Source organism: Haliotis rufescens, unplaced genomic scaffold, assembly GCF_023055435.1.
Source record: "Haliotis rufescens isolate VD_foot unplaced genomic scaffold, xgHalRufe1.0.p SCAF_10, whole genome shotgun sequence".
Taxonomy (NCBI): Eukaryota; Metazoa; Mollusca; class Gastropoda; order Lepetellida; family Haliotidae; genus Haliotis; species Haliotis rufescens.
Window position 1 is genome coordinate 7,934,663 of NW_025963780.1, and position 22,772 is coordinate 7,957,434.

Below are 22,772 nucleotides of genomic sequence, written 5' to 3' on the forward strand. Positions count from 1 at the left end.
ACTAGAGTCAGGTCTGTAATCTAATTATTCAATTAAGTTATCCTGGGTATATAGGGGTTGGGGGTGTTCACACTGTGCCGAAAGCTATTGTTTAGGGTAATTTAGCTGATCTACCGTGCTAATCCCTTCAACAATAGAATGATTAAAATGGGGATTATCGTGACGGCTGGTTCTGGTTCATTGGAGAAAGAGCACTGAACGAAATTATACTATAATTGACAAGATTCTTCATGTTTGTCAGGAATTCGTCAACAACGATCTTGGTGTTAGCAGGCATGTGGTTGTGAATATCTCTGTATGATGTTATCATTCCTTCAGAGTTGTTGATGGTTGCAGGTCATCCGGCCTTGCAACATCTCCAGTGTACCTTGGCAACTCTTCTACTCTTAACCGTAAATGTTTCACCCTGGTAACAAAGGTTCTGACCACCTTGGGAATTTGTAATAAACTGAACATTCACTTGTACATTCGCCAATTAATGTGAAATAATCTGCCGGCACAGTGTGAACAAACCAGGGCTTGGTTTCATTAGCTTGTGTCATAACCATGGCGGGTTTAAGGTTAGTAGAGTATTAACATCGCAGCGAGGCAAACTTAAGGTTACTTGTACAACCACTCGACAGATTTGTCAACATTGGAGATGCATCCATAAAGCTCGACAATGCGACCATGCGGCAACTCAACTGACGGTCAAATGTCACACTGTGGCATTTATTTTTTGACACACTTTGCTTTTGTTTTTGTAAGGGCGACAATACGTCAATGTGCCTTCTAGGGTTCCATACATAAATTATTACCCGCATCCGATAAACAAGAACGATGGCAGGTTTGTTTGTAAACACTGAAAATGGTACCTCCCTGGCATTATTTATTTGCATATATCCGTAAATGACCCCAACGCATACCGTTTTTGTCCGTTGGTATTATTCTCCCGAGAAACTACTTAATACATGATAAAGAAATACATCTTCTACAAATCATTGTGATTTGCAACATTTCTTTTTGTGCATTGTTACAGCAAACAATGCACGGAATATCTATCATGCATTCTATCTTTTCCAGGGTGCAATTTGGGGAGTTTGACGTGCAACAACGAAGGTACGCACAAATAAGAGCACCTGTAACGTGAATCAGTATATAAATGCTTTTCTGATGATGAGCATAATTGTATTGCCTGCTTATGTACGAAACAAAGGGAAGAAAATCTCTTTCGTCGGTAAAAGTGGCTTTAACTTTGTTTATTGCGCCAGGCGCGATTTACTGTGATGTCGGGTCCTGACAGAACTCCTATTACCCTATATAAATCAAAGGCAAAGTAAATTGATAATGGTCGATATAGAACGGTTTCCGAAAGTTACCTAAATGAGGTTATTATTTAACGTTCACACTGCACATACATGTACATCTCGTCACGTTTATGCGACCGAGCCATTAGTTGGTCATTATGAAGGTTATATCAGATGGCCTGTATCTGTCCTCAGGATATGAAGATATAATTACTGAACATCCCAGTTACTATTGTGCCGCCATGCTTTCTGTTTCAGGGGAAAACTCTTTGTGCGCTTGTCGTAGTAACAGAGTTGGTGATAGCAATAGCGGGTATGTGCATCATGTATTGCTGGACAGACGTGCAGATACAGTGTGTTTCAGAGCTCGATATCTTACGGGGACCGCGACCTGCACTTTTTTCTGACAATGGCCTAAAATGTCCACTGAATCACTCAATACTAATCTGTTCACTGCCTTAAAAACGGTTCTAGTAATTTCTTATGCAATAATGCTACAAAAGCCCCGTCCATTCTATTAACAGCTAATCAGGACACTGTAGTCCATTAGTGGGCGTTGGACTAACGTTTTTCTGTTTACGGGCCCCATAAAAGCGAAAACGTTTGCTTGGTTAATCAAAAGCAACGTAATAACTTTATTATTATTTTAATTAATGTATTTATATTTTAGTGATGAAGAGGACATCCTCGTTGTGATTAGAACAAATGGAGGTGGGTCATCACATTACACATCGACGATTGACCGACACTGACCTACGGATTGTAGCCAAGTCACTCCAGATATTATTTATAACTTAACTTGCGTTAAATTAACACTGGACGTCTTTTATCGGTATCTGAATACAGTGCTATAAATTTCCATGCTACACTTTTCAAGGTGGGTTGCATCAAACAAGATATATTAGTGAAATATATAATCATTCTAACAGTGTATAAACAGTGAAATATTGTTGGTCAGGACCTCACTAATGCGGAAAGTCCGCTGAGCGATAACTGTTGGGAACGTCGTCTTGTTTACAAAGCACATAACTGTATGACTACAATTCTGTAATAAGTTTTTAAGACTCTAATTGGAACGGCGTCCTCCAGATTATGTGAGTTTCAATGCACATGTTCAACATTTTCTGAAAGTTAAATCTAACAGACATTTTGACTGTGAAAGGATGTCGGTGATTTTGAGGGTTGCTAAATATCGTATCTTCAGTTTGGCGACCTTTTACCTTGCGCATAATACACATGGTAAAGTATTTATGACCAGTTATTGAGCTGTTTGCATATTTTGTTTTGCAGGAACATTAGAGTTTTTTGACAAGGACAACAGGCAACTGAATGGTGTTACGTGTAAGTAATTCATCATATGTTCCTTGCTATACGTTTGTCGTGCATTAACCATTCATGTGCCACTGGTATAATGTATTTCATTGTATGATAACCAACTCCGGGTAAGAATAGGACCCGAGTAACCCATGCCGATGGTACGGGGCGACTAAACGGATCGGGTGGTCAGGCTGAATGACTTGGCTGATTGTGTGTCTTCGTGTGCCGACAGCGTGGATCATACTATCGATCATACTATCGATCACTGGACTGTCCGGGCCTCACTCCATTGTTTACAGGTCGCCGTCATATAACCGTTAAAGTGTTGTGTGCAAACAAAGAAACACAAACATGAATAATAATCATAATTGAATTGTTTAACGTGCAATGTATAAAGAATTACATACATTATGTTTAAGCATAATTATAGTTATGAGGTGATTACCAAGTTGCAACGCCAGATTAATCCAGAAATAGGTACGTACAGAACTGAATGGTGAAATCAGTAAATAACAACGCAAGATCAATGAATAATCAACAAATGATATTAGACGTACAGGATTATATATATGTGCAATCGGCCAAATATATTGCCACAGCAATACATAATAGGCCTCATTTCATAAGTCAGTGAACTCACGAATGTCTAGAATTCGTCACAGTTTAATGTCGTGAGTGAGGCACGTGCTGCGCTCTTGAATCCAGGAAACAATGGTGGAAGCAGGCAGAAAAGTCGGCGCTTAAGGTAGGTATCCCATCCGCACTGGGCAAGTAGACAGGTCGCAAGTAAGATCGTAGACGGCCTCTTATCATCCTCGTCCCGCTCTTATATAGTTTGTTTGTTGTGTGTTGTTTAACGCCGCACTCAGCAATATTCCAGCTATATGACGGTGGTCTGTAAATGATCGAGTCTGGACCAGACAGTCCAGTGATTGATATCATGAGCATCGATCCGCGCAACTAGGCTATATGATGACATGCATCAATCAAGTCAGCGAGCCTGACCACCCGATCACGTTAGTAGTCTCTTACGACAAGCAAAGTCGCCTTTTACGGAAAGCATGGGTTGCTGAAGACCGAGGAGCAGAAGAAACTATTACCTTTCAGTTGATTTTGTCACATGTTTGATTTTCACTTGAAAATGTCTTAAGTGAGTGATATTATATAATCATATAACTGGCGCTCAGCCAGCACTCATAGAATACTTCTACATGGTTATATATGTCTAAATATAACTTTTATAAACTTTGATGATTAAAAAACATCATTTTTCACATAATACACATCTGCTAATGGGTAGTGTATATATCTTATCTTGGAAAATAAATAATTTTGCCTTTTTCGGCGCAAATTTACATTTCAAACATGGTAGGGGACAGTCTTCATTGATCCAATTTATATTTTCACAAACATACCCAGCCACATATTAATTTTAACAAACTGTTGCAATACTGACTGATGATTAAATAGATATACTCAAATTTAGTTCTTTCAAATTTCAATTACCAAATAAAAACTTGGTATACTTGTATTTACCTCACGAAACATCTCGAATAATACAGTAAGTCCCGGAAGTTAATCCACGTCTGTGAACAAGCTCCCCATAGCGGTGTTCTCTGTTCTGGGAGGATAACAAAGTTGTCAAGCGATGTGAAAGAACTTGGATGTACAATATATGCTGTCACATAACACTATATTATTTGTTATAGGTATGTGCGACTTGATACGACGACATGAATGTCCGTAAGTATAATTTAATCGTTTCTATTATAGCCTACATACAGCAACATGTGGTAAATGAGCCGGGTTTATCGTCGATTTGAACAGTATTTTAGCCAGATCAGTTGAGGCGTATCATGTTCAGAGTTAAAAGGGAGGACTACCCAAAATGACACAGGTCGTAGACGCTTTCTACTGTGGTGACACTCACGGTCACGAACCGATGTTCTAATTGATACGCATTTGGGAATTTGGCGGATCCGGGCACGACTAAAGATGCACAGCGTCTTATCTTGATAACATTTGCCAGGTATCACACAATCATCACAAAGCAATGACAGCCTCTCTGATTAACGTCACACAATATAGTTGCAACGTCGTTTAGTAATTATAACAAGAAAACAGCGTTATCACTATCCCCCGCCATGGGGCACTGTAGATTATTGTTTGTTCATATAATAGTGAATATAAACTATAGAAAAGAGACATATAAAAAAATGATTAAGTGTGAAATTAATACACACAAAAGGCCTTTCTCTGGAAAAAATAATTCAGTCTTGATACCTATCACCTAGGTAAGGTAACTTCGGTAGAAACTTGTCCCATTGCACACACAATACCCAAAGTACAATAACATGGATCAAAGGCAATAAATCTGAAAAAGAAAACTACGGGACCAATTTTCGAACCAAGTCTTGACGAGTATCTCTTAGATAAGCATGCAAACCTATATTCATGCAACTTTAGTTGTTAATGAGAAAACGTGTCCCCATTTCACTCAGTATGCACTACTTTGAACAGCACAGAACAAAACATTTATTGACGGGACCAATTTTCGAACTCAGTTTTGATAAGTATCTCTTTGATAAGCATGCAAACTTTTATTAATGCTACTTCAGTAGTTAATGAGACAACTTGTCCCCATTTCACACAGTATGCACCACGTTGAAAAGCACGGAAAAAGGTCGATAACTCTGTAAAACAATTGACGGGACCAATTTTCGAACTCGGGCTTGACAAATATCTCCCAGATAAGCATGCAGGGATCAAGAGCCACAACTCTGTTAAAAATCAATTAACGACACCAATTTTCGAAGTCATTAGTGTGTCCCTGACTTAAATAGTTTTTCAGAAGATTTGTCCTCTTTGAGAACCGGCCGAATGGACGGATGAACTCCGGACGTTCCTATATTCCCGTCTATCTTCGTGGCGGGGATAATTACGTCAAATAAAGTATTATGATATTCTATATGTTAATAGTATGGTATCATATAAGTTTGTTGAATAAATGACAAATGATTCTTTCACGCAGAAATTCAATAGAGCCTGGACACATTAACGGTGAGTTACCAAGACTAGTATCAGGACAATATGCAAGTACATGTACTGTCATTGTAAGCTAATAAGGAGTAATTCAAACTGCCTTAAGTGCACAATACGAAAATAGTAATGAACACTTATGGTTCATTGTTCAACGTTCAGGTACACATACATAGTTCATGCTTAGCAAAGATAATATTTTAATAATGAAATTATTTAAGCCGTAAACATTTAAGCTATTCCTTTGACGATACTCAGGGAATCCTTATTTGGAGTCTTTGCAGTAAAGAATTCTGTTTGCATTCTAGCTGAAAGGAACAATCTGGGAAACTCGTGTCAATGTAAGTATTATGATTGATTAATTGACTCCTTTGATATCCGACAATCTGTCTCAACTTAATATGTCAAGTTATCCGAAGTTCGTAGTGCCGATATTAGATCGTAGCTACCATGGTGCATTGCGACATAAAGGACTTCGAATTACAATGTTTCACTGACTTTACATTCTCTATTCCAGGCGCCCACACGCCACACTGCGACTGTAACAGGTAAGCAAAGGCCAATAAACAGAGAAGCATGCATACAATCTTAAATGCTGCGATAAGAGAAACACTGTTCTAAATTACGATAAACGGAAACCCAATTCATTCGTACACGCACTGATTACAGACTGAAGCATATGACTCAGGTTTTGTTATTTTTAGATAGCCGGATCATTGAGGGGTTTTGAAACTTTGTGTGATAACTGCAGCTTGCATTGGTGGTGAATAGTGGTATGACATTCCACAAAATAGGCCAATCAGTTACATACAATGTAAAAGGCTGACTTGATGATTGGACTTCAGAAGCAACACATGATATGAGGACTTAATGTTCCCCCTCTTAGGGCCCTTCTTGTGTAAAAACATTATATAAATACATTGTATCTATATTTATATTTGAATTAATATATTTTGTAGATCGAACGCAGGCTTGTTACATTCTTAATGAATATGGTGTAATAAATTCTGTGCATTGCTCTCAAACCTGTATATCAAACATGATCAAGAAATGTATTTTATTAATGGGTAAATTCTATTAACTAAAACAGTACGTCAGGTAGTCGGTCCGTCAGATGTTTGTGCTCATACTTTGGTCGTTGGCCAAGTGGTGTGGGAGCCGTATTGTTTGTTTGTTTGTTGTTTAACGCCGCATTTAACAATATTCCAGCTCTTTGACGGTGGGCTGTAAATAATCGAATCTAGACCAGACAATCCAGTGATTGATATCATGAGCATCGATCCACGCAATTTGTATACGATGACATGCATCAACCAAGTCAGCGAGCCTGACCACCCGATCCCATTAGTCGCCTCTTACGACAAGCATAGTCGCCTTTTACGACAAACATGGTTTGCTGAAGACCTATTCTACCCCGGATACTTACGGGTCGGTGGCCGTATTGGATTCATGACTTTCAGAGTGCATTTGGGTACAGGACTTCAAAAGCCTACTTCTCTGAACCTACCAGTTGAAATGTTTCCCATCTTTCTCAGACGCATATCCGTAACGATGTAAGCCGTGTTTCGATGTCTTCTTTGGTTGCGGACATATTGGATTATACTTGTGAGCTTTGCTCGTCAAATGTACTTGATAAATCGTTACTTCAAAGGTTCTGCATAGGAAACCTGAAAGTGGCATTATGCTTCAACATCGTATGTTGCATCCCTTTTTGTTTGTTTTTGGGTACATGTCAAAAGTAACGTCGCTTGGTGGCAACAATTGAATTTTAGGCATGCACGATGCTTCGAGATGATATTGATAGAAGCGTTTGTATAGTATGAGATTAACCCAGATTAACGTTTAATCTTTACATTTGACACATGAGCCAAATGCAATCTTGCCTAATCTTCTGTAGTGGGTGTTACTTAATATCCCCAGCAACAATTTGGGAGTGGGATATAGGAACACGTCACCTGTTACTTCCTGAGTTTAACTCAAACACCGTTCAATATTTCTGGACCAAATGTTTCACAGATATCGGTCTAGCATTGAAATTATGTTTCTGTTAAAAAAAAAATTAAATTTCTTTTTTCCCGGTTTGAGTGGCAACAAATTGAACTAAGTTTAAAATAGGGTAGGGTTTGTTTCCACGCGATAACTTAAGAACTGTTCAATACTCCGGGGCCAAACCTATTGCACAGATATCAGTCTAGACATGAACTGGTGCCTTTTGGTATTCAAGAATGTTTGCATATATATATATAAGTGCTAATTAGGAATATTGAAAAATCTAATTATTGTTTCCCCCTTTTCAAAGACAACGACCTATGTTGTGAAATAAGTAACAGTTATACGTTTGTTCATTATGATGGAATTTAATGCAGGAAGCCATATTTTTCAAACCTGAGTGACGAAATCAAAACCTGAAGTACCAATAATTTTTCGCTTCATACTGAGCCATGGGACATTCTGGTTCACTGCAGGAAAAACGTGTTTTCTAAACCGGATGTATCAATAGTAGGGCTCTAAAATTAAAAATTCAAAGGCAGTAAGTATGTGTTTTCCGAACACAGTAGTGATGTGATCCAAAGTGGAAGTACAAATAACTTTCTTAAAAGGTAGGTGTAAAAGGTAGACTTTCTGGTTTTAACATCTAATAAGTAAGCATGTATTTTCCAAAGCCGGAAGTTACAGACGTCTGAATGTCTGAATGCTCTTTGAGCTAAAGCCATGAACAATTTCTGTTCAAATGATAGACGATTCAATACAAAGGGACCTCAATGAATGTCAAACTTGATAATCCAACACGTACAAGTGTCGTTTCAGTCCAGAAACACCAGAAACATTAAATTTTAAACGTCAACGCCAGACAATAGTCTCTATGATCCTAAGAAACAGATTCCATTGGGCGCAAAATAGCAGTGAAAATAATATAAAAGGATCACTGAAAATCAGTGATGACACCATGGCCAGTTGTCTTCGAAAAGGATAATCATATTCCTATCCTACCGGTAGCACCCGCCGCTGACACAAAGTGCATTAAAAGTATTATATTGCTACATGACACCGCACAGCAGTACTCTTGCCATGCGACGGCAAAATGTAAATGAACCAGACAATCAAGTGATGAACCAGAAATCCAGTCACACTACAGCGCATTTACTGATTGTTGTTGAAACTAAGAACCATATGTCTATTTTGAATTACTTGCTGTGTACAAGTGCAGAGATAATGCTGCTTTTAAGTAATGAAAAGCATGTTCAACTCATATGTTCGTTTTGCAAGTAGAAAGCGACAAACCTTACCATATTCATGAAAAACCTCTGCCAAAAGCAGAGTCGCTTGTTCGTTTCCGACTATATGATGAGCATGTGTTTATGAATCACAATAAGATAGTGATGATATATAGCAGGTGTTCGCGAAAAGGTGAGCATATCCTGCCCCACTGGTTGCACCCGTCACAAACACATGCATAGGCAAATCAATTGTTCACCTGAAAAAAACACGGGAACGTTTGTACCTCAAAACTTGTGAAGCTGGAGCTCCAGTACTATTGCTCGACACTGACTATTCGAAAGTTGGCTATTGAAACGTTGAAGTGAGATATTTCAGTAAATCTTTCTTTACCACAACAACAGCGGATACTATCACATAACAGTGGTTTCTGCAGAATTCAAAACTGTGAATTGAATTTGTGTGCGTAATGTATTTTGATTTATTTTTCATATTTATAGTGATGATTGAAGAGGAGGGACATATATACATACCCCTGTGGCATCCGCGGTTCTAAAACGAAAACTCTCTGATTGCCTATGTTTGTGAATGTCAAGGAACAAACACTCCAAATTTATAGCCTTTTGATTAACTTCAAACTTGATTGTCGTCCCACACAGATGAGCGTTAACATCATTCAAGAGTATTATACATCAAAGCATATGATGGCGCAATTAATGTCTCCATTTAAAATGTGTGTTACGCGGAGGTGCCAACATGTTTTTGAGTGTCAGGGTCACGTAATTACAATGTGTGGAAAAACTATCACTTACAACAATCTTTAAAACTCATCCTCATTCAAATATTTCGTTGAAGACGTCTGTTTACGTTGACACCTATCTGATGCAGGGCATGACATCTATATCTAGATGGTAAAGCCATTGTGCATGTGTATGTACGACACTAATGATCTTTTGAGTAAACCTTTCTCATGTCCGTTATAGTTAGGCACGCAACATATTATACGTTGCATAGCATTAAATGTTTATTCCTCGAATCTTGCTTGTCTTGGTTCTGTCATTCCTGCAAAATTTTGATGAAAAAAACATTTTTGACAATTCATTATACAAATTATACGGACATATTCTCTCACATACATACATATTTGATTAAATCGATGAGTTTCACCTTTTGTTCATATACCTACATTGATACTTTGTAAGTTTGATGTCCAACACAGACATATTTTCTTCGGGAATATGAGTGCGTTCCTTATTTAAGATTTAGCGTCGCATCCGCATTGATGAATGAATAATGACGGGAAATAAGTTTTTACCTGTAAATCATGAGCAGCATTTCATAAATTTAGCAGATAAGCACTAGTATTATCATATAAGATTTAACAAATCTTCGATACAAATCGATCCATTAACAAGAAGCAGCCCTACTGAGGCACACAGAGACGGTGCCCGAGTAGAACTACACAATCAGCATAGGTACTGTTAATTGTTTCCATTCTATGAAAGCATAGGGGATTCCTACATTTGAAACAGACGACGTTCAGATAGCTCTGTTCAATCAGAATAGACGCCGAAGAACCGGGTACAATGTTTGAAGCCCATGTCTGGTGTCCCCTGACGTGATATTCCTGGAAGAATGCTAAAAACGGCGTAAAACCATACTCACACACTCAATATAATATGCCCTATGTAACACATCCAATCCATGAACTGACATCACGAGTGCGGGAGACCGGTGACAAATGTAACACAGACAACCTTATTTAAATCAAATCAATACCAGAAACACTCTTGTCACGTTAGTTTATGCTGAATGAAACCTCATCATACTGGCTTTACATATTAATTATTTCGGATGACGGCGATGCCAGCAAGTGTTACAAGCGCACCCAATCATGGTTCAATTGTAACGGGTGGATGGATCAAATGTAACAAGCTGTTTAATATTGAAAATGCACTAAAAAAGAACTATTGAACTGATTAACTTTGTTTGAACGCGAAACAAATGTACATTTATCATACATCGTCATCTGATTGACAGTTTCGACAAGTGAAGACTCCTTGTTTTGATGAACACCCTTCATGAGCCCAACATTTGCATGAAGAACCTTTAACCCATTCTTCACATGGACGACTATTCATGTCAGAATCACTGTCAGGATCACACTTAACGGGCTTCTTCCGTTTGGTTTTTTCTTTTCTTTTTGCCTTTAGTTTCTCTTCTATCAAGATCCGTTTGACAGGCATGTCAGTGAGGATTCGGGATTTATTTTCTTTTCCTCCTTCCTCTTGTTGTTCACAGGGCTTTGCCTTAGGGAATGGCTTAACAGCTTCTGGTGAGAATTGAATTGGGGCTGAAGATTACAAGGACAGAATCATAAGAAGCAGCTGAAGTCCCAGGATCAGGATCATCCGACGCAGCTGAAGTCCCAGGGTCAGGATTATCGGAAACAGCTGAAAGCTTAGGGACAGGATCACCAGAAGCAGCTGATGTCTCAGGGGCAGGATCATCGGAAACAACTGGTCCCAGGGACAGGATCATCGGAAGCAGCTGAATTCTGAGGGACAGGATCATCGAAAGCAGCTGAAGCCTCAGGGACAGGATCATCGGAGGCTGCTGAAGTCCCAGGGTCAGGATTAACGGAAGCAGCTGAAGGCCTAGGGACAGGATCATCGGAAGCAGCTGAATTCTCAGGGACAGGATCATCGAAAGCAGCTGATGTCCCAGCGACAGGATCATCGGAAGTAGCTGAAGTCTCAGGGACAGGATCATCGAAAGCAGCTGAAGTCTCAGGGACAGGATCATCGGAAGCTGCTGAAGTCTCAGAGACAGGATCATTGGAGGCCGCTGAAGTCTCAGAGACACAATCATCGGAAGCTGCTGAAGTCTCAGAGACAGGATCATCGGACGCAGCTGATGTCCCAGGGACAGGATCATCGAAATCAGCTGAAGTCCCAGGGACAGGATTATCGAAAGCAGCTGAAGTCTCAGGGACAGGATCAATCGGAAACAGCTGAAGTCTCAGGGACAGGATCATCGGAAGCAGCTAAAGGCTTAGGGACAGGATCATCGAACGCAGCTGAAGTCCCAGGGACAGGATCATCGCAAGCAACTGAAGCCTCAGGGACAGGATCATCGGACCCAGGTGAAGTCCCAGGGACAGGATCATAGAGAGCAGCTGAAGTCTCAGGGACAGGATCCTCGGAAGCAGCTGAAATCACTGGGGAGAGATCATCGGAAGCAGCTGAATTCTCAGGGACAGGATCATCGGAAGCAGCTGAAGTCCCAGGGACAGGATCATTGAAAGCAGCTGAAGTCTCAGGGACAGGATCATCAGAAGCAGCTGAAGCCTCAGGGACAGGATCATCGGAAGCAGCTGAAGCCTCAGGGACAGAATCATCGGAAGCTGCTGAAGTCTCAGAGAAAGGATCATCGGAAGCAGACGAAATTACTGGGGAGATATCATCGGAAGCAGCTGAAGCCTCAGGGACAGGATCATCGAAAGCAGCTGAAGCCTCAGGGACAGGATCACCGGAAGCAGGTGAAGCCTCAGGGACAGGATCATCGGAAGCAGCTGAAGGCTTAGGGACAGGATCATAGGACGCAGCTGAAGTCCCAGGGACAGGATCATCGGAAGCAGCTGAAGTCTCAGGGACAGGATCATCAGAAGCAGCTGAAATCACTGGGGAGAGATCATCGAAAGCAGCTGAATTCTCAGGGACAGGATCACCGAAAGCAGCTGAAGCCTCAAGGACAGGATCACCGGAAGCAGCTGAAGCCTCAGGGACAGGATCATCGGAAGCAACTGACGGCTTAGGGACAGGATCATTGGACGCAGCTGAAGTCTCAGGGACAGGATCATCGGAAGCAGCTGAAGCCTCAGGGACAGGATCATCGGAAGCAGCTGAAGTCTCAGAGACAGGATCATCGGAAGCAGCTGAAGTCTCAGAGACAGGATCATCGGAAGCAGACGAAATTACTGGGGAGACATCATCGGAAGCAGCTGAAGCCTCAGGGACAGGATCATCGAAAGCAGCTGAAGCCTCAGGGACAGGATCACCGGAAGCAGCTGAAGCCTCAGGGACAGGCTCATCGGAAGCAGCTAAAGGCTTAGGGACAGGATCATCGAACGCAGCTGAAGTCCCAGGGACAGGATCATCGCAAGCAACTGAAGCCTCAGGGACAGGATCATCGGACCCAGGTGAAGTCCCAGGGACAGGATCATAGAGAGCAGCTGAAGTCTCAGGGACAGGATCCTCGGAAGCAGCTGAAATCACTGGGGAGAGATCATCGGAAGCAGCTGAATTCTCAGGGACAGGATCACCGGAAGCAGCTGAAGTCCCAGGGACGGGATCATCGGAAGCAGCTGAAGTCCCAGAGACAGGATCATAGGAAGCAGCTTAACATACAGTATGCTTAGCACTTGGGAGGTCACTCGCATAAGGAAGTATAGTTCATGTGTATATTTAAAGAAAATACATACTCACAACCTTGCGAGTGTACATTTTAACAATATGTGCAGGTCTCCACTGATTTGCTATGGCTTTGAGAAAATTACATAGAGAGATGGGGATGAGTAATCGTTAGAAAGATGTAAGGTAACGTTAAAAAGAAACTTTATCTGAGTCTTACATATGTGTAATGATATGCGTAAACCAAAAAAAATTAAACAATTATGAAGATAACATTCCTAACTGAACATCATTTACACTACATGTTTATGGTTTCGGCAACGACCATATCACGTCATGTCCTAGACTGGTTGACCTGCTCTAAAGCGCTTGTGGCCGCTAGGAGGCGAAGGGCAGGGTAGCAGTCCAGCTCTATTCGACCTTCTTCCCCATACAACATTTCGCTGCGCTGAAACGTTGACCCACTTACGTGAAGCGGTTCTATCTGTCCAGAGGGGCGGGGCGGGACAGGCATACAGCCTATGCTCTGCGGGAAACATTGACTCATTTCCGTGAAGCGGGTCTGTCTGTCCAGAGGCACGAGTCAGGCATACAGCATATGGCAATGCGGGAAACGTTTACACATTTCAGTCTAGCGAGTTTTCTTCTTGCCTGAGGAAGAGGGACGGGTACAGGCCAAAAGCATGTCGCTATGCGCGAAACGTTGACCAAGTTTCCGTGTAGCGAGAAATAAGCACTGTTGGACAGTGTGAATAATTGACCTGTCGGGTTACAGGCGTAAACATATTACCATTAGGGGGTATGGTTCATGGTTGAAAATAGAAAACGCACTCACAACGTTGTGGTTTCATTGGTGACAATATCTGCGTGTCTCCACGTATACCACTATGATTGTGTCACCTTGATACCCCATGTTCCTTGCAACAACAAATGTTTCCGGAAATCATTGTTGTGAAAAGATATTACTCGTTGTCTTTTCATAATATGTTTGTTATATACTTTTATATTACATATGATATTTTAACTACAATTTGCCATATTCTCATTCGTGATTCAGAAAATACCACATACAAATTACAATTTGTTTTATCTTCTGGATTACACATGTGCACTTTATGACAGCGTAGGTACTTGCATGAATAGACGGGTATCCTACACCATGTCTTTGCGCCCTGTTTAGTGTATGTGACAGAGGCATAAAGAAAATTTGCCGTCATTCGCTTGAAGTTCAAACATGACAGGAAAAGGTCTAGAAGCGCGGTAATGACTTTACTAATCTCACCATATTTCGCATTGCGTAGCACTGTATCAAATATGAGTTACACGATCTTAAAGCTGAGATGATTGGGTGATGATGGTTATACTTATGATTACGAGCTCTCAGTGTTTGACATCTTAATTCACAGTTAAAATAGGACAAGGGGGTGTGAAAGATCAGAGACCACTTATGGTCTCGTTGCACCTAGAGGGTTAAGCACTGCATCACCACAGCTCGTGCATTGAGACTCCTGCTATAGGCATTCACATACGTGAATGTCAGTACAGAGACCATAGAAGCCGTCTTCGGGATTCCAGGATACAATCGAGTCATTCAGCTCTGAGACCACCTCTTTTGACACCTCACAGATATGCTCACCGCATGTGTTGTTCACCTATGAGTCTCGCGTCACACCGGATTTGGCACGTTCTTGGTCGACGGGGTCATGTTACCTATCCGCGCCCAGTATATTTTCAATAACTCATCCAGTTTCTTCAAGCAGAGTGTCAAGCAATCCCTCAGGCAATATAAAAGACACTTGTTCGGCGACACGCTGCAAGGAATGCAACCAGGGGTGGCGATATTCATTGCTGTCACTTTTGCGAAATGACCCATATAATTTTTATAGACCAAATATCCGATATCAGGATGACTATCAGTGAAGGCAACATGCCTTCATTGGTTGTTCATTTACTTTAATATTATAAATAATTTCTTCATATTGTTTTTGTTCACTGTCATGGCCGTTTGAAACTGACTGTTCCCATATTTTATAAGCCTATAAACGGGAGTACAGTGTGTGCTTTATGTCGAAATACTATATGTACTCTATATAATTAAAGTACAGTCAAACACCGTTGTGTCGAGGTTGAAGGGACCTTAGTAAATACTTCGAGTTATGCGAGGATCGACTCACAAAAACGTTTTAATGTAGTTGGCAAACGTTTTACAAAAATAATAAATAAAAGAATTATAGCTTGGACAGAGTCCAAAGGTAAAGTGTACGAGGAGCAAGCTGGCTATAGAAGAGGTTATAGTACCACCGAAAATATATTTAATTTGTCTGTTATTCAAAAGTACTTATCTAAGAAGAAAGTCCGTATGTATGTATTTTTTGTTGATTTTCCACACTTTCTGTATATAATGTTTTGAAGTCAATGTATTCGCAGCTACGTTCTTGTGAAAATACAAGTTACGGTTTAAGTGATTTCTGTGACTGCAGTTTTGGACCGAGACAGGGTTGTATGAAAAGCCCTACATTATTTATTTTGTTTTTAAATGACCTTATTGAAATGATCAAACAGTCCGACTGCAGAGGTACATATTTTGGTAATCTTCTTGAAACTGTCACCACCTTATTATTTGCTGATGACATGGTAAATGTTGCAGACAGCGGGTATAGATTACAGCAACAAATCGATGTTTTATGTACGTTTTACAATAATTATGGCATGATAGTGAATAAACAAAATACTAAGATCATGGTACTCAGATGATGCAGGCAGCTTAAAACAACTGGAAAATGCAACCATGACGGGCATGTCTCAGTATCCATTTCACACCTACACCTAAAACATGCATACACTTGTCACAAGCTGAGTAAGCCACATTTTTGCTGTTCAGGTTTATTAAACGTTATAAGATCAATGTGAATGCATCAATGTTCTTGTTCGACAGAATGATCGCACCTATATTGATCTACGCCTCTGAAAGTTCACGGTTGTCTGTCCAAGTGGTCCCACAAGTGTTCAGTAGGGTTCATATCCGGTTGAACATTTTGGTTGGCAATTCGAGCAGTATGTGGCCTTGCATTGACTTGCTGCAAAAAGGTTAACTGCGGCTGTTCACGTAAGAAAGGTTAAACCGCCGGTTGAAGAAGCTCGTGTTGACACCTTTGTGCATTTAGGTTACCATTTATGATCAATGGGCAAGTTTTCTTATCACAGCAAATTCCTTCCCATAGCATAACACCACCTCGTCCATTTGGGTAGTACTATTGGCCGCACCCAGGTGCCAATCACTCGCCTCTTCTTCTGTAAACACAGATTCTGCCATCAGCAATGAGGATTAAGAATCGACGTTCGTCCATGAAAAGTAAACGCCGCTGCCAACGTCGAACAGTCCTTGCCCAAGGCAACCGAGCTTGTCGATGTCTGAGAGGCAAACCAATTTCAGGCAGTGGACGATAGGCCCTGATACCCATACCCCGTAGGCATCGTGTGACTGTGGATCGGCTGATACGGTGCCAAATTGCCGTTCCTGATGTTGACGTCGCCGTCACGAACCTATCCAATCTTATGTTGATTGGATGGAGCTTCGTCACTTTTGTGACACATCAGAGAAGGGATTTGATGCTGTGACGTATCTGCGATATGCTCATAGTCAAGGTATCTCATGTTCCGTTGTTGCTGCCAAGACTTATTTTGCCCCACTGAAAGCTACTCTTTCAACTCGAAGACTCGAATTGCCAGGAGCTCTGTTGGCACTCCGACTTTTGAATTCTTTAAATGACGAGATAAGAGCGTCTTGTGTTGTGTTGTCATGGACAGACTCGAACACAGTACTGCAGTACATGAACAACGAAACCAGACGTTTCAAACACTAGTATCAAGCAGCAGCATGCAATGGCATAATGTACCGTCATTAGAGAATCCATCCTCGGAGTGGCAGGCTACGCGTAACCAATAATCGACAAGACAACTGGATTCGAACAACACACCTACGAAATCGATTCCAGCTAGCAACAGTGACTGCAAGAAGCATCCCTTGCCTTCGACGAGTATCTTCACAAACCGTACGTCGCCGCCTCAGATGTGCAGGGATTGTCGCCAGAAGACCCGCCAGACGTCCCATTTTGACAGGAAGCCACCGTCAAGCACGTCTACGCTTGACGGCCATGCAGTGTGTTCAAGTTCTATTCACTGACGAGTCTCGTTTCCACCTCAGCCACAGCGATGGACGGATTCGAGTGTACCGACGTCGAGGTGAACGTTACGTCAATCATTGTGTCATGGAAGAAGATCGGTTCGGGGGCGGCAGCGTTATGGTATGGGGTGGGATTACAGCAAGACCGAGGACCCGTTTGATAGTGGTAGAGGGAAATCTCAATGGACAGCGCTACCGCGACAAGATCATCGGCCCTGTTGTTCTACCGTTTTTGCGTCGTCATGGCCCAGGCATTACCTTTCAACATAATAACGCCCGGCCTCAAATTGCTCGACTTGTTCAGGATCCCCTTCAACAAAACAACGTGAATGTCATCCCGTGGCCGGTTCGCTCCTCTGATCTCTCACAAATCGAGCACATTTGGGATGAGATGGATCGGCGCCTTCGACGTCAACCACGTGTTCCACAGACACTCCAGGAGCTTCGAAACATGCTCCAGCAGATATTGAAAGATATCCCAAAGGACTTTGTGCGACGCCTGGTCCACTCCATGAGACGAAGATGTGTTGCTTGCTTCGCAACCAGAGGTGGACACACATGCTATTGATTTGTAAATTGACATTTTGGCATGTTCATGTTTTTTATTATGAAATCACGCATTTTCTGAAGTCAGTATGGTAAATTAAACCATTTGAACACTTCCAGGAGTCTTTTATCTGTTGCAAACCGAAATTGTTTCAGGTTTGGTAAAAAACATAACTTTGCATTAAATCTTATTCAATGTCACAGGAACTTTTGTTGTTCAGTATAGGAATACTTAGCCGATCTTACCATCCACCGCAGATGGACTGGAGATAAACCCAATTCTTCTGTCAGAGATCTACTTCTGGTTGTTAGTGACAACTGTCCCAAAGGCCAGTAGGACCTTGAAAGAATACACAATTATTAATCACGTGTTCTTATTGACAATGTTAACATTTCTGGTGCCAAGGCATGACGTGCTTAATAACAAAATAAGCACAAATCCTGGAGGAAGTATGTCTCCAAAATTATTTCATGCACATCCTTGTCGAAGGTGGGAAGTTTTGAGCTATTCAGCAGATGGGTCGCTTCTTGTAGATGATTTATATGCATACTTTTGTGAGACAGCTACAATTATGTCTCAATAAAGGACATAAACGACCGCTTGCCAACGGCTATAAATTCTCTAAAACTAACAATATATCACTAAATTAAAATTAAACCCGTTTTTCCATCCTTAACTATATTTCAGAAAGAATTTGTCCAATCTTTACTGGTGGATCCAAGGATGATGACAAATTTGTTTAACCAACATCATTGGATCAAACCTTCTTTGTTCGAGATTACTAGACAATAGCTCCAGATTTACTGCTGAAGCCAAGGCTATTTAAACAACATTGACATATATTCAGAAACAAAATAAATATAAACATTTCAGCATTTTCTCTGATTCCTTATCATTCCTACAAATGTTAAAAACAGCCGAAAATGGCAATATATATTTGAAAAACATATGGGGAAACTAACTCAAGATATCACGTGTTGTTTCTGCAATCCAGTCAAATATTGACTTATTGTCTGAAAATCAATGAAAAGGTAAAACACAGAAGCCGTCTGTGCCACCAGCTATTGAGTTTTTGCGTGGAAAGCATGGACATCCCGAATAATTCTCAATGGACTGTAAAGGTTTCACTGTGAGAAATGTCCAGTTGGTGGGTATTAAAAATGTTTACTACATCTTCTGTGGGCATTTGCATGTGTCAAATAAGACAAAATGTCGACAGAATGAATTCAATAGAAGAAATACAGGTTTTTAGAAAGTCTTATTCACAGCTGGCTACCATGTTAACGAGCTTCCACTTGATACCCACCCAGGAGAAATTGAATAGTATCTGTAAGAGAGCGCGTGTTCTGTATTAACCAGTTAACCCTGCACATTTAAGGCTGCATGTGTTTGCCACCGTAGGGGCAGGATACTAATGTACAAATATTCTCCTTCAGGTTGAAACAATCCTTGAAAGTTGATTGGGGACAAGTGTGTGGACAAAATTTAATAGCATCTCATCTGTTTAGTTCACAATATAATACACTTTGACAATGCAAAGTAAATGGGTCCATCTCAGTGTTCTCAATGGAAGCAAGTATTGGTAGCACAGATGTTATTTTCAGCTACATTACGAGTCTGTTTTCTTATTGGTTTAGTCAAAACCAAAGCCCCACATCATCGCTGCCACCACTATCGACAAACAAACCAACAAACCGACCTCCAGAACAGTTAGAGACCATAGGTAAGTAAGAATTACCAGAACAAGACTGCTGGACTCTCCGACTTCAGTGCGCCGAACGCCAAGTACTTTTACTCAGTAATGTTTGTTATCCCCGCCACAAAGTTGGGGTATATATGGATGAGTGTTGTCCGTCAAAAGACCGTTCAATATTTCTTGATAACAATTTGCTCAGCCTTGCCCCTTTGCTGTTTAACAAAATGAAATTTGTAATATATATTCCATAGAATGAAAATGAGAGTGTATCCAATGATACCAGTCATCTACTCGTGGTAAGATTCTTGTTATAATTATTTCTGTTCCTCGTTTAATGCAACAACAATCATCCTCACGATAAACAACTGGGAATGTCATGATTAACATCCGATTGACTACTTGCTTGATAAAGGTACTGATACCTGCATTGAAAGAATGTATTTAAATAAATAAGTCAGCCTAGTCTACTGGTAGTGGTGGTTCTTTATTCCGCTTAAAGACAACGTGTTTTGTATTTATAATTTGTTCAATTGCAGAACGGATGCCTTCAACTTCCTACTCAGATACATGTGATGAGGAAGAGCACCATGATTGTAAGTAGGGTTTTGGTATAATATTCTAAGTCATTACACGTGATTTCGGATCACTTTCGGATAACTTAGCAAACAATGACGACGTGTCAAAACTTCAAGTAAAGATGATATGATCAAGCTTTTCTTGACAAATGCTCTTTAACAATAGAAACGCACAGGTGCTTTGACATACATAATATATGAAATACATTAGAACGCACACGATATCTGAAACATATAATAATATTCCATCTGGTATCAAATTAATAATGTCATTGTTTGAATCATCAAAACGCAGTTACGACCTTAAGCATTCCCCAAACGTAATAACACAGAAATATAACCCCATGTCAAAACCCCGGGATTGGTGCACGTGAAACATGAATAGGTAGGTCTATAAACGTGCTGAGTTCTCGATTGGGTTACGAAAAAAAACGTCTGTCAGGAACTATTCAGTCCGAATTAACTGTAGCATAACTCATTACGAACGAAGTCGTCGAATGATTTGGGCAGGAGAATCACATTTGATGTATTCAACTTATCCCTGAGAATATTCTCCAGAATTTCGTACGAGTACAAGAGCATGGTACGTCATGTGATCGACGCAGGTCAACATAAGGTTACAACAATTGTAGTTCTAAAATCGCTTTGTGGAACGAGGCCAAGGACCGCTTCAAATGGCTACGTCATTTGCGGCCAAAGTATAAAAGAGCATTATCCATAACAACAGCAATTCCAGTACTGTAAGGATATCTGACCAAACAGCGTGGAACCACATTCGTGAGGTAGATCTCAGAGTCGGAAGACAGATGTGTTGTTTTGAAGTAATATTGTGTTATGTACTGCCAGTCTATAAAGATCTGGACAAGATCATGTAGTGCCAGTATTAGGCCATTGTGTCCTAGAATAAAAGAGTCACTCCTTAAACCCTTTTTTATGCAATGGACATTTGCATGAAAAAGGGGTATATCATGATTACATACACTAGAAGAAACAGTTTCAATACATGTTAGAATGTTCATCATAATATGGATTGGGGTACTGGCACTGCTTTCACGTGTCATGAAGGTAATATTATAAATCAGTCCGATATCTCATGATGTTCTTGTGATTTAATTTATTTTGTTATACTTACCAGAAATGTATTATCCCTTTGTATTCGTTGACAGATGCCGATATACATACAGAAGATGAAACCAGCAGAAAGTGTATCTGTAAGTTATTAAGTTATGCAACAGAGTACACAGTGCAAGCAGTTTCACACGCACTCACACTCAAAACATACACATACCAACACGCGCGCAAACTAGAACAAACAGTTTCTAAACCACACATACACACACTTACACAGTCAAGCGCGTGCGCGACACAAACACAGGCACATGACACACGCATATGACATTGCATGTGCCCGAACTAGCGACACACACGCACAGACACACACACACAGACACACACACACAGACACGGCATAATATCAGTCGCAACTAGTACAAGCAGTTTCACTCGCACACACACAGCACACATACATACACACACGCGAACGAGGACACGAACAGTTTCTAAAGCACACATACACTCACTAAGACGCGTGCGCAGTCACATGACACACGCATATGACATGGCATGTGCCCGAACTAGCACAAGCGGTTCTCTCTCTCTCTCTCTCTCTCTCTCTCTCTCTCTCTCTCTCTCTCTCTCTCTCTCTCTCACACACACACACGAAGTCCCAACTAGTACAAGCAGTTTCACTCGCACACACACAAGAGACACACATAGACACATGCGAACACGGAATAGATGAAACAGTTTCTAAAGTACACACTAAGACACTCAAGCGCGTGCGCGACACATACACAGTCACATGACACACGCATATGACATGGCATGTGCCGGAACTCGCACAAACGGTTTCTCAAACACCACACACACACACACATTGCATGGCATTATATAAGTCCCAACTAGTACAAGCAGTTCCACTCGCACACACACATACAAACACGCGAACGCGGACTTAAAGAAACAGTTTCTAAAGTACACATACACACACTAAGACACGCTCCACACATACACATACACACAGGCAAACGCGGACTAGAACAAACAGTTTCTGAAGTACACATACACACACACTAAGACACTCAAGCGCGCGCGTGACACGCACAACACATATGACACTGCATGGGTCCGGACTAGTACTCTCTCTCTCTCTCTCTCTCTCGATCCCGTCAGCCTCTATGTAAATGACATACGTAATAACCAATTGTTAAATTACAAGTGATTTTTATAAATGCCTTCCTGTTTCAGGCAGCGACCCGTCAAGATGTGAATGGTAAATGATTTCTTATAAATAATATATTTAAAAGAATAAATTATTTGATCTTGTACGAAATTATCGCAATGAAATAATTAAAATTGTTGACTGCAGTGTTTACAAAAACTCACACATAAAATCTTAATTGCAACGACGCGTATTTCTAATGTGATTCTGCTTTGTTATA

At 40.8% G+C, this 22,772-nt stretch overlaps 1 protein-coding gene across 2 annotated transcripts in view; it reads left to right on the top strand.

The window, feature by feature from the left end:
• The window catches only part of LOC124118011 (hemicentin-1-like), a 208,306-nt gene that overhangs the window by 181,360 nt on the left and 4,174 nt on the right, over positions 1-22,772 (top strand). For both annotated transcript variants that reach the window (XM_048386729.1, XM_048386730.1), the window contains exons 19-30: positions 1,063-1,098; positions 1,545-1,599; positions 1,957-1,997; positions 2,577-2,627; positions 4,313-4,346; positions 5,635-5,663; positions 5,951-5,983; positions 6,160-6,190; positions 19,638-19,723; positions 20,233-20,289; positions 21,438-21,482; positions 22,579-22,603. In XM_048386729.1, the coding sequence (XP_048242686.1) occupies positions 1,063-1,098; positions 1,545-1,599; positions 1,957-1,997; positions 2,577-2,627; positions 4,313-4,346; positions 5,635-5,663; positions 5,951-5,983; positions 6,160-6,190; positions 19,638-19,723; positions 20,233-20,289; positions 21,438-21,482; positions 22,579-22,603 (523 nt within the window). The remainder of the gene's footprint in view (positions 1-1,062; positions 1,099-1,544; positions 1,600-1,956; positions 1,998-2,576; positions 2,628-4,312; positions 4,347-5,634; positions 5,664-5,950; positions 5,984-6,159; positions 6,191-19,637; positions 19,724-20,232; positions 20,290-21,437; positions 21,483-22,578; positions 22,604-22,772) is intronic.